The 12,992-nt window shown below is 46.8% G+C and overlaps 1 protein-coding gene across 4 annotated transcripts in view; it reads left to right on the top strand.

The window, feature by feature from the left end:
* Positions 1-12,731, top strand: part of sh3tc2 (SH3 domain and tetratricopeptide repeats 2) — a 36,892-nt gene extending 24,161 nt beyond the window's left edge. For 3 of the 4 annotated variants that reach the window (XM_036969768.1, XM_036969770.1, XM_036969767.1), the window contains 8 exons: positions 2,150-2,370; positions 2,778-2,944; positions 5,767-5,944; positions 6,643-6,793; positions 7,483-7,605; positions 7,899-8,049; positions 8,640-8,836; positions 9,928-12,731. In XM_036969768.1, coding sequence (XP_036825663.1) covers positions 2,150-2,370; positions 2,778-2,944; positions 5,767-5,944; positions 6,643-6,793; positions 7,483-7,605; positions 7,899-8,049; positions 8,640-8,836; positions 9,928-11,118 — 2,379 coding nt within the window. In that variant the 3' untranslated portion in view covers positions 11,119-12,731. The remainder of the gene's footprint in view (positions 1-2,149; positions 2,371-2,777; positions 2,945-5,766; positions 5,945-6,642; positions 6,794-7,482; positions 7,606-7,898; positions 8,050-8,639; positions 8,837-9,927) is intronic. The other variant, XM_036969769.1, reaches the window with a different exon arrangement.
* Positions 12,732-12,992: the final 261 nt, after the last annotated feature.

Here is a 12,992-nt window from a genome sequence, read left to right as displayed (position 1 = left end):
GTCTACAGGTAACTACAGTCTCTACAGTGTCTACAGGTAACTACAGTCTCTACAGCTAACTACAGTGTCTAGTGGTAACTACTGTCTCTACAGGAAACTACAGTCCCTACAGGTAACTACAGTCTCTACAGGTAACTACAGTGTCTACTGGTAACTACAGTCTCTACAGGTAACTACAGTGTCAACAGGTAACTACAGTCTCTACAGGTAACTACAGTGTCTACAGGTAACTACAGTCTCTACAGTGTCTACAGGTAACTACAGTCTCTACAGCTAACTACAGTGTCTAGTGGTAACTACTGTCTCTACAGGAAACTACAGTCCCTACAGGTAACTACAGTCTCTACAGGTAACTACAGTGTCTACTGGTAACTACAGTCTCTACAGGTAACTACAGTGTCTACAGGTAACTACAGTCTCTACAGATAACTACAGTGTCTACAGGTAACTACAGTCTCTACAGGTAACTACAGTGTCTACTGGTAACTACAGTCTCTACAGATAACTACAGTCTCTACAGGTAACTACATTCTCTACAGATAACTACAGTCGCTACAGATAACTACAGTCTCTACAGGTAACTACAGTCTCTACAGGTAACTACAGCCTCTACAGGTAACTACAGTCTCTACAGGTAACTACAGTCTCTACTTGTAACTACAGTCTCTACAGGTAACTGAAGTCTCTACAGGTAAATACAGTCTCTACAGGTAACTACAGTCTCTACAGGAAACTACAGTCTCTACAGGTAACTGCAGTCTCTACAGGTAAATACAGCCAATACAGGTAAATACAGTCAATACAGGTAAATACAGTCAATACAGGTCAATACAGTCTCTACAGCTAACTGCAGTCTCTACAGGTAACTACAGTCTCTACAGGTAACTACAGTCTCTACAGGTAAATGCACTCTCTACAGGTAACTGCAGTCTCTACAGGTAACTACAGTGTCTACTGGGAACTACAGTCTCTACAGGAAACTACAGTCCCTACAGGTAACTACAGTCTCTACAGGTAACTACAGTGTCTACAGGTAACTACAGTCTCTACAGTGTCTACAGGTAACTACAATCTCTACAGCTAACTACAGTGTCTAGTGGTAACTACTGTCTCTACAGGAAACTACAGTCCCTACAGGTAACTACAGTCTCTACAGGTAACTACAGTGTCTACTGGTAACTACAGTCTCTACAGGTAACTACAGTGTCTACAGGTAACTACAGTCTCTACAGATAACTACAGTGTCTACAGGTAACTACAGTCTCTACAGGTAACTACAGTGTCTACTGGTAACTACAGTCTCTACAGATAACTACAGTGTCTACAGTGTCTACAGGTAACTACAGTCTCTACAGGTAACTACAGTGTCTACTGGTAACTACAGTCTCTACAGGTAACTACAGTCTCTACAGTGTCTACAGGTAACTACAGTCTCTACAGGTAACTACAGTGTCTAGTGGTAACTACTGTCTCTACAGGAAACTACAGTCCCTACAGGTAACTACAGTCTCTACAGGTAACTACAGTGTCTACTGGTAACTACAGTCTCTACAGGTAACTACAGTCTCTACAGGTAACTACAGTGTCTACAGGTAACTACAGTCTCTACAGATAACTACAGTGTCTACAGGTAACTACAGTCTCTACAGGTAACTACAGTCTCTACAGATAACTACAGTGTCTACAGGTAACTACAGTCTCTACAGGTAACTACGGTCTCTTCAGTTAACTACAGTCTCTACAGATAACTACAGTGTCTACAGGTAACTACAGTCTCTACAGGTAACTACAGTCTCTACAGGTAACTACAGTCTCTACAGGTAACTACAGTGTCTACTGGTAACTACAGTCTCTACAGGTAACTACAGTGTCTACAGGTAACTACTCTCTACAGGTAACTATTAAAGGTAACTAACTACATTACAGATATCTCTAAACTATTGTGAGTATCATTACCATAGTCAACATTGACCCCTAGTCCTCATCCACTGCACACTTGTTTAGCTCTGAAATAACTGGTCAGATGTAAGGAACAAGGTAGCAGCTCTGCCTTGCCACCTGCTCATGTTACAGTAGTTTTTAACAGGACTTGTAAAGATCTTGTAATCAATTAATCAATCATACCTCTATCTCCTCTCCTTTCTTTCAGGGAACCGACAGCCCGACCCAGAGGGGAGTGGTCCACAACCTGCTGGCTCTGTGTCTGCGGCGACAGGGTCGCATCGCAGAGGCCGGAAGCCACCTCCACCACGCCCTCACCATCTCCAGGGAGAGTGGCAACCAGAGGAACCAGGCCCTGGCCCTCGCCAACCTGGGCTGCCTGGCACTGGGCGTGGGGGCACCCACACTGGCAGAACGATTCCTATTCAGGTCAGCAAGGAGGGAGGCTGTTTGGGGCGGATGGGGCAGTGGGTCAGTTGTGTGTGTGTGTGAACAGTAGGTGGATGCTTACATCCATGAGTGTTACTTTTGAAATATGATTAATTCTTTACAGTTCATGTTAGAATGTTAGTGTCTGTATCTACATGGTTGTAAACCATTGAATGAGTGAGACTGGTCTGTATCTACATGGTTGTAACCTGCTGAGTGAGACTGGTCTGTATCTACATGGTTGTAACCTGCTGAGTGAGACTGGTCTGTATCTACATGGTTGTAACCTGCTGAGTTAGACTGGTCTGTATCTACATGGTTGTAACCTGCTGAGTTAGACTGGTCTGTATCTACATGGTTGTAAACCGTTGAATGAGTGGAACTGTTTCCTACTGTATTTCCCTCAGGTCTCTGTGGTTGTTCCTGGAGATCTGGGAGAGTCCCGTTGACGAGGAGCACGTCCAGACATACCTATGGCTGGGGCGGAGCTACAAGGACAGGGGGAGGAGCCAGGATGTCAGGCTGTGTTTTGAGATGGGCCTCCTCATATCCCTCCAGGCCAGGAATCTCCATAGTGAGTTACCTTAACCCTAACCCTCCACGCCAGGAACCTCCATAGTGAGTTACCTTAACCCTAACCCTCCAGGCCAGGAACCTCCATAGTGAGTTACCTTAACCCTAACCCTCCACGCCAGGAACCTCCATAGTGAGTTAGCTTAACCCTAACCCTCCAGACCAGGAACCTCCATAGTGAGTTACCTTAACCCTAACCCTCCACGCCAGGAACCTCCATAGTGAGTTACCTTAACCCTAACCCTCCACGCCAGGAACCTCCATAGTGAGTTACCTTAACCCTAACCCTCCACGCCAGGAACCTCCATAGTGAGTTACCTTAACCCTAACCCTCCAGGCCAGGAACCTCCATAGTGAGTTACCTTAACCCTAACCCTCCAGGCCAGGAACCTCCATAGTGAGTTACCTTAACCCTAACCCTCCAGGCCAGGAACCTCCATAGTGAGTTACCTTAACCCTAACCCTCCAGGCCAGGAACCTCCATAGTGAGTTACCTTAACCCTAACCCTCCAGGCCAGGAACCTCCATAGTGAGTTACCTTAACCCTAACCCTCCAGGCCAGGAACCTCCATAGTGAGTTACCTTAACCCTAACCCTCCAGGCCAGGAACCTCCATAGTGAGTTACCTTAACCCTAACCCTCCAGGCCAGGAACCTCCATAGTGAGTTACCTTAACCCTAACCCTCCAGGCCAGGAACCTCCATAGTGAGTTACCTTAACCCTAGCCCTCCAGGCCAGGAACCTCCATAGTGAGTTACCTTAACCCTAACCCTCCACGCCAGGAACCTCCATAGTGAGTTACCTTAACCCTAACCCTCCAGGCCAGGAACCTCCATAGTGAGTTACCTTAACCCTAACCCTCCAGGCCAGGAACCTCCATAGTGAGTTACCTTAACCCTAACCCTCCAGGCCAGGAACCTCCATAGTGAGTTACCTTAACCCTAACCCTCCAGGCCAGGAACCTCCATAGTGAGTTACCTTAACCCTAACCCTCCAGGCCAGGAACCTCCATAGTGAGTTACCTTAACCCTAACCCTCCACGCCAGGAACCTCCATAGTGAGTTACCTTAACCCTAACCCTCCAGGCCAGGAACCTCCATAGTGAGTTACCTTAACCCTAACCCTCCACGCCAGGAACCTCCATAGTGAGTTACCTTAACCCTAACCCTCCACGCCAGGAACCTCCATAGTGAGTTACCTTAACCCTAACCCTCCAGGCCAGGAACCTCCATAGTGAGTTACCTTAACCCTAACCCTCCAGGCCAGGAACCTCCATAGTGAGTTACCTTAACCCTAACCCTCCACGCCAGGAACCTCCATAGTGAGTTACCTTAACCCTAACCCTCCAGGCCAGGAACCTCCATAGTGAGTTACCTTAACCCTAACCCTCCACGCCAGGAACCTCCATAGTGAGTTACCTTAACCCTAACCCTCCAGGCCAGGAACCTCCATAGTGAGTTACCTTAACCCTAACCCTCCACGCCAGGAACCTCCATAGTGAGTTACCTTAACCCTAACCCTCCACGCCAGGAACCTCCATAGTGAGTTACCTTAACCCTAACCCTCCACGCCAGGAACCTCCATAGTGAGTTACCTTAACCCTAACCCTCCAGGCCAGGAACCTCCATAGTGAGTTACCTTAACCCTAACCCTCCAGGCCAGGAACCTCCATAGTGAGTTACCTTAACCCTAACCCTCCACGCCAGGAACCTCCATAGTGAGTTACCTTAACCCTAACCCTCCAGGCCAGGAACCTCCATAGTGAGTTACCTTAACCCTAACCCTCCAGGCCAGGAACCTCCATAGTGAGTTACCTTAACCCTAACCCTCCAGGCCAGGAACCTCCATAGTGAGTTACCTTAACCCTAACCCTCCAGGCCAGGAACCTCCATAGTGAGTTACCTTAACCCTAACCCTCCAGGCCAGGAACCTCCATAGTGAGTTACCTTAACCCTAACCCTCCAGGCCAGGAACCTCCATAGTGAGTTACCTTAACCCTAACCCTCCAGGCCAGGAACCTCCATAGTGAGTTACCTTAACCCTAACCCTCCAGGCCAGGAACCTCCATAGTGAGTTACCTTAACCCTAACCCTCCACGCCAGGAACCTCCATAGTGAGTTACCTTAACCCTAACCCTCCAGGCCAGGAACCTCCATAGTGAGTTACCTTAACCCTAACCCTCCAGGCCAGGAACCTCCATAGTGAGTTACCTTAACCCTAACCCTCCAGGCCAGGAACCTCCATAGTGAGTTACCTTAACCCTAACCCTCCAGGCCAGGAACCTCCATAGTGAGTTACCTTAACCCTAACCCTCCAGGCCAGGAACCTCCATAGTGAGTTACCTTAACCCTAACCCTCCAGGCCAGGAACCTCCATAGTGAGTTACCTTAACCCTAACCCTCCAGGCCAGGAACCTCCATAGTGAGTTACCTTAACCCTAACCCTCCAGGCCAGGAACCTCCATAGTGAGTTACCTTAACCCTAACCCTAACCCTAACCCTAACCCTAATCCTAACCCTAACCCTAACCCTAACCCTAACCCTAATCCTAACCCTAATCCTAACCCTAACCCTAACCCTAACCCTAATCCTAACCCTAATCCTAACCCTAACCCTGACCCTAATCCTAACCCTAATCCTAACCCTAACCCTAACCCTAACCCTAATCCTAACCCTAACCCTAACCCTAATCCAAAACCTAACATTAACGCTAGTTCAACCACAACACAACAACAAACTATGAAAGACAACAACCAATGACGATTATTGCATGTAAATCAAAAGTAGCCACTATCAGTCCTCTGTCCTCTCTCTCTCTCTCTAGGTCAGATGGTGGTGGCTAAAGTCCTGAGTCGTCACTATGCCGACGTGCTGCTGTATGGACAGAGTATCCTCTACTATGAGCACTGTGTGTCTGTGTCCAGGGACCTGAAGGACAAGAGACTAGAGGGAGAATATCTAGAGATCCTCAGTAGCCTCTATCTGTCCCTCAATACTGAGAAGTAGGTTAATATATCTGTCTGTCTCTACCTGTCCCTCAATACTGAGAAGTAGGTTTATATATCTGTCTGTGTCTACCTCGCCCTCAATACTGAGAAGTAGGTTTATATATCTGTCTGTCTCTACCTCTCCCTCAATACTGAGAAGTAGGTTTATATATCTGTCTGTCTCTACCTGTCCCTCAATACTGAGAAGTAGGTTAATATATCTGTCTGTCTCTACCTGTCCCTCAATACTGAGAAGTAGGTTTATATATCTGTCTGTCTCTACCTCTCCCTCAATACTGAGAAGTAGGTTTATATATCTGTCTGTCTCTACCTCTCCCTCAAAACTGAGAAGTAGGTTTATATACCTGTCTGTCTCTACCTCTCCCTTAATACTGAGAAGTAGGTTTATATATCTGTCTGTCTGTCTCTACCTCTCCCTCAATACTGAGAAGTAGGTTTATATATCTGTCTAAATTCTGATCTCTCTCTCTGTCTTTCACGCTGTGTCTCTATCTCCCTCTCTCTCCCTATCAATAACTTATTTGGAGTGAATTACTGTTTTGCTATTCTCAGGTCTTCGAGGAAGTCACTGGACTACACTAAGCAGAGTCTGAGGATTAATAAAGTTATTCATTTCAAACAGATCATCAAGGAAGTCTCTGGACTACAGTAAGCAGAGTCTGAGGATTAATAAAGTTATTCATTTCAAACAGATCATCAAGGAAGTCTCTGGACTACAGTAAGCAGAGTCTGCGTATCTCCATTGACTTGGGGAAGAGAGAGGAAGAGTCAGAGACGTGGCTTCAGGTGGGACGCATCTACTACCTCATCCATGAAGACGAACTGGCGGACATGTACCTACAGGTGAGTCCAGAGAGAAAGGGGGAATAGAGAAAGGGGGAATAGAGAAAGGGAGAATAGAGAAAGGGGGAATAGAGAAAGGGGGAATAGAGAAAGGGAGAATAGAGAAAGGGAGAATAGAGAAAGGGGGAAGAGAGAAAGGGAGAATAGAGAAAGGGGGAAGAGAGAAAGTGAGAAGAGAGAAAGGGACAGAGAGAGATCTATTACCTCATCCACAAAGATTAACTGGTTCACCTGTACCACCATGAGAGAGGGGGAGAGACGGAGGAGAAGAAGTAGAGAAGGCAAAGAGGAGAGTGAAAGATAGAAGAGGAGATAAAGAGGGAAGTAAATTAGTCTCTCTATGTGTGTCTGCATGAACATGAACATTATGGACTCTTATCAGTCAACAACCACAGTGATCACCATCTTCTCCCCATACCTGACCTATAATCACACTGGATTTTATCATCTTCATAGCACGTTTTATCATATGATGTCACAATATCTGTCTCTCTATAAACCTTGTTTACAACATCCTGCCTTGCATGATCCAAATGCCAAACAACGAGTTTAATGAAGTATATGCCACATGTTAGAGTACTGGTACTTTGGCATTTTCCAAAATGTAAATACCATACGAGATGTTCCCTCAGAGCATTGGATTAATATGGTGGTGTATTGATTATGGATTGATTCTGATTGACTTGCAGGCAGCGGTGAAAACAGCCCTGAGGATGAATGACCCTCGCTTCACCATGAGTATCTACGAGGAGGCAGGAGATATCTTCTTCAAAGGCCACAGGAACAGACTGGCGTCACTGCCCTTCTACAGGGTGTGGATGAGGGGATGTTATTGAATTGAACTTTATTGATCACCAGAGGAGGAAATTAGGTTTGGGAGGGTCCATCTCCTCCATGAGATTATAGATTGTTATGACTTATTGGTAACATGTATTTCAAAGTTACTGTATAATAGTTTCAATTCAATTGGAAAATGAGTGACACATAAGATTTGAATTGGACTAGTGTGCCATTTTACACACATTTATAACAGGCTTTATACCATGGCCTGAGCCTGTTAAAAGCAACACATTATAACACCGGTGGCTCTCTGCTCTTGTTTTAGGACGGCAGTCTCCCGTTTGCTCGGAGCATCCATGACGTCCACTCAGAGTTCAGACTGCTGAGTAAACTGACTGAACTACTGATGACCCAGGAAGAGTATGAAGAGGCTCTACAGTACGCCATTCTGGCTGTACAGATCAGTACCAAAACAGGTAATGTAGGGAGGGAGGGAGGGAGGGAGGGATGTAGGGAGGGAGGTGGGGAAGGAGGGAGGGATGGAGGGAGGGAGGGAGGGAGGTGGGGAAGGAGGGAGGGATGTAGGGAGGTGGGGAAGGAGGGAGGGAGGTGGGGAAGGAGGGAGGGATGTAGGAAGGGAGGTGGGGAAGGAGGGAGGGAGGGAGGGAGGTGGGGAAGGAGGGAGTGATGTAGGGAGGTGGGGAAGGAGGGAGGGAGGTGGGGAAGAAGGGAAGGATGTAGGGAGGGAGGTGGGGAAGGAGGGAGGGAGGGAGGGAGGTGGGGAAGGAGGGAGGGAGGGAGGGAGGGAGGGAGGGAGGGAGGGAGGGAGGGAGGGAGGGAGGGAGGGAGGGAGGGAGGGAGGGAGGGAGGGAGGGAGGGAGGGAGGGAGGGAGGGAGGGAGGGAGGGAGGGAGGGGCACTTTTATTACCTGGACCGGGATTTGAAGCAGCAACCCTTTAGCTTCCAGCTACTGGTCTGCTTCCTATAACCAGGACTACTAATCTTGGTTTGAATCTGTTCATTCCATTCATGTAGATAACCATCCTGCGATGTTATTGTACTCCAGGTGTGTGTGTGAACGAGCGCGCAGCGTACCACCGTCTGGCTACAGTGTACTACAGTCTGGAGCAGTATGAGATGACAGAGAACTACTATCTCAAGTCTCTGTCTCTCAGCCCTGCTGTACTGCAGCACCCCCTGGAGGCTAGATACTACACCAAGCTCTACTGCAGGCTGGGGGACCTGACCCTGCACAAACTAAAGGTGAAGGCCCCGGCTCTGAAGGGCAGAAGTACTACTGATTGTCTTTACTATCGGGTAGTTCGTTAACCTGTACAGGCTTTCCAGTTGAATATCACTACAGCATGTGAGAGAGAGGGGGACAGAGAGCGAGGAGAGAGCGATAGCAGTGGTGGAAAAAGTACCCAATTGTCATTCTGGAGTAAAAGTAAAGATACCTTAACAGAAGATTACTCAAGTAAAAGTGAATCACCCAGTAAAATACTACTTGAGTAAAATTCTAATGATTTTCTTGTTTTTTTTATTTACAGATAGTCAGGAGGGGCATTTATGTTTAGTGAGTCCTCCAAATCAGAGTCAGTAGGGATAAGCATATCAAGGCACAAGGCGAGACCACATGCAGACACAGGAGGCAGATGGTTGGAGTCTTACAATGTTTATTAATCCAAAGGGGTAGGCAAGAGAAGGGTCGTGGACAGGCAAAAAGGTCAAAACCAGATCAGAGTCCAGGAGGTACAGAGTGGCAGACAGGCTCGTTCTTGGTCAAGGCAGGCAGAATGGTCTGAAAGTCCAGAAACAGGCAAGGGTCAAAACCAGGAGGACTAGAATAAGGAGAATGCAAAAAGCAGGAGAATGGGAAAACCGCTAGCTGACTTGGAAACATACAAGACTAACTGGCACAGAGAGACAGGAAACACATGGATAAATACACTGGGGAATATAAAGGACACCTGGAGGGGGTGGAGACAATCACGAAGACAGGTGAAACAGATCAGGGCGTGACAAAGCAGGGATGTTCTCTTGATAAGTACTTGAATTATACCATATTCCTGTCCAGCTAAGCATTCAAAATATAACGAGTACTTTTGGGTGTCAGGGAAAATGTATGGAGTAAAAAGTACAGATTCCAGAAAACGACTAAAGTAGTACTTTAAAGTATTTTTACTTGAGTACTTTACACCACTGATAGATAGTAACAAACCCTTTAAAGCTATTAATGAATACATTACCTAAAAGGCCAATTATTCCCAACACCTCTGTCCTCCTCCTCTCCCCCCATATCTCCACCCCCCCTCCCTCCTCTCCTCCATCTCCCCCACCCTCCTTCTCCCCAGGATGCCTATGACTCGGTGGGCTACTTCCAGCTGGCTCTAGCTGCAGCCCTGGAGGACCGTGCCAACCCGCAGGCGCTGTATGTGGTCTACATGAAGCTGGCAGAGATCCATGCCAACCATATGCCAGACCCACTGCTCTGCCAGGCTTACAGGGAAAGAGCACAGAGCCTGAGGAGGGAACTCTCTGGGCTGGAAGAGATAGATGGGAGGGAAGGAGAGACAGAGGAGTGGAGAGGAGAGATGGAGGGCAAAGGAGAGACAGAGACAGAGGGAAGAGAAGAGACAGAGGGAAGAGAAGAGACGGAGGGCAGAGGAGAGATGGAGGGGAGAGGAGAGACAGAGACGGAGGGAAGAGAAGAGACGGAGGGGAGAGGAGTAGTAACATGTGATACAGACCTGGAGACGAGAAACACAGTCATGGAGGAGACCGAGCCAGAGACTGGATGCAGTGAGCATGCAGATGCTATCCCCAAAGAGGCTATTGACATGGACAGTGCACAGAGCCTGAGTTTGGAGCCTGCTGGACTACAGGACATGGAGGGGAGAGACACAGAGGGACAACACACAGGACTTGGAGACATGGAGAGGGGAGACACAGAGGGACAACACACAGGACTTGGAGACACGGAGAGGGGAGAGACAGAGATAGGACACCCAGACACTACAGAGAAACAGCATCCAGTTACCAAAAAGAGAGAAGCAGAGACTGAGACTGGATGTGGTCACTCTATCGTTGCAGAAGCAAATTCCAAAGATGCTAACTGTAAGGACAGCAGTCACACCAATGCAGATAACCATGAAGCCGATTCTGATGTGTTTAAAATAGACAGAGACACCAGTAACTCAAATCCAGACAAGATCCTCCCATGGGCTACTCACATAGACCAAGACACTGACACTACAGACACAAGCCCTTGTCAAGCAGACGTTGAACACACACAGAATGACTATACAACAACAAGCAGTGCATTTGTAGACACTACAATAACAGAGGACACTGGCAGTGTAGACCGAATACCTTGTGACCCTAACAACACTGAGACTATGCCAACAGAAACATGCATCAAACATAGCGACTCAACGGCCACAGACACAGATACAGACACACCCTACAAAGACAGCCCTACAGACAGCAGTCACACAGACACAGATACAGACATAGACTCCTTTCAAAGACAGACACAGAGGTAACCCACAAAGACAGCCCTACAGACAGCAGTCACACTAACACAGATACAGACATAGACTGCTCTCAAAGACGGACACAGAGGTAACCCACAAAGACAGCCCTACAGACAGCAGTCACACAGACACAGATACAGACAAAGACTCCTCTCAAAGACAGACACAGAGGTAACCCACAAAGACAGCCCTACAGACAGCAGTCACGCATACACAGATACAGACATAGACTCCTCTCAAAGACAGACACAGAGATAACCCACAAAGACAGCCCTACAGACAGCAGTCACACATACACAGATACAGACATAGACTCCTCTCAAAGACAGACACAGAGGTAACTCACAAAGACAGGCCTACAGACAGCAGTCACACAGACACAGATACAGACATAGACTCCTCTCAAAGACAGACACAGAGGTAACCCACAAAGACAGCCCTACAGACAGCTGTCACACAGACACAGATACAGACATAGACTCCTTTCAAAGACAGACACAGAGGTAACCCACAAAGACAGCCCTACAGACAGCAGTCACACAGACACAGATACAGACATAGACTCCTCTCAAAGACAGACACAGAGGTAACCCACAAAGACAGCCCTACAGACAGCAGTCACACATACACAGATACAGACATAGACTTCTCTCAAAGACAGACACATAGGTAAGCCACAAAGACAGCCCTACAGACAGCAGTCACACAGACACAGATACAGACATAGACTCCTCTCAAAGACAGACACAGAGGTAACCCACAAAGACAGCCCTACAGACAGCAGTTACACAGACACAGATACAGACATAGACTCCTCTCAGACAGACACAGAGGTAACTCACAAAGACAGCCCTACAGACAGCAGTCACACAGACACAGATACATACATAGACTCCTCTCAAAGACAGACACAGAGGTAACCCACAAAGACAGCCCTACAGACAGCAGTCACACAGACACAGATACAGACATAGACTCCTTTCAAAGACAGACACATAGGTAACCCACAAAGACAGCCCTACAGACAGCAGTCACACAGACACAGATACAGACATAGACTCCTCTCAAAGACAGACACAGAGGTAACCCACAAAGACAGCCCTACAGACAGCAGTCACACAGACACAGATACAGACATAGACTCCTTTCAAAGACAGACACAAAGGTAACCCACAAAGACAGCCCTACAGACAGCAGTCACACAGACACAGATACAGACATAGACTCCTTTCAAAGACAGACACAAAGGTAACCCACAAAGACAGCCCTACAGACACGGACATGTTGTTGATGTTGATTGTGCAAACAGTAACGTTAGAAAGACAGACAGACGCTGTTCAGCCACAGACTGAGCAGGATGATGATAGATCTGTTCACACCCTCACAGACACTCTCCATAAAGATAGTATCAGTCCTACAGACATCACACAGACAAAGATGTCGGCCATCTTTACTATGGTCTACTGTAGCAATGACAGTGTGTTTTTTTAACATTAATATTATGTCTGTATGTAATTATGAATGCGTAACTTTTCTGTAGTTTACATGCTCTGTATATTACAGAGGTTTATCAAGCTGTGTAAATATGTAGTTTTTATAACTGAATTAAAGTTATGACTTGAGCTTAGTGTTTGTTTTGTATTATTCAGTTGTAAGGATTTGGCAACGAACACTAACATACTGTACAAACTCAAAATAACAAACAGATCATTTCATCTATTCAATATTTCTAAATAGTTTGTGTTTCACTGGCCAATACAGAGTACACTTCAGCATATCAGCCCATATTGTCACAGAAATATTAAATGAATAAAGATATTAGGAAAATATCCTCCATTTTTTTTATGGAACATTCCAAATACTGTTTGGTCACACCTGCTGGA

Source organism: Oncorhynchus mykiss, chromosome 31 (assembly GCF_013265735.2).
Source record: "Oncorhynchus mykiss isolate Arlee chromosome 31, USDA_OmykA_1.1, whole genome shotgun sequence".
NCBI classification, from domain to species: Eukaryota; Metazoa; Chordata; class Actinopteri; order Salmoniformes; family Salmonidae; genus Oncorhynchus; species Oncorhynchus mykiss.
This window is presented reverse-complemented; position numbering and strand designations above follow the sequence as displayed.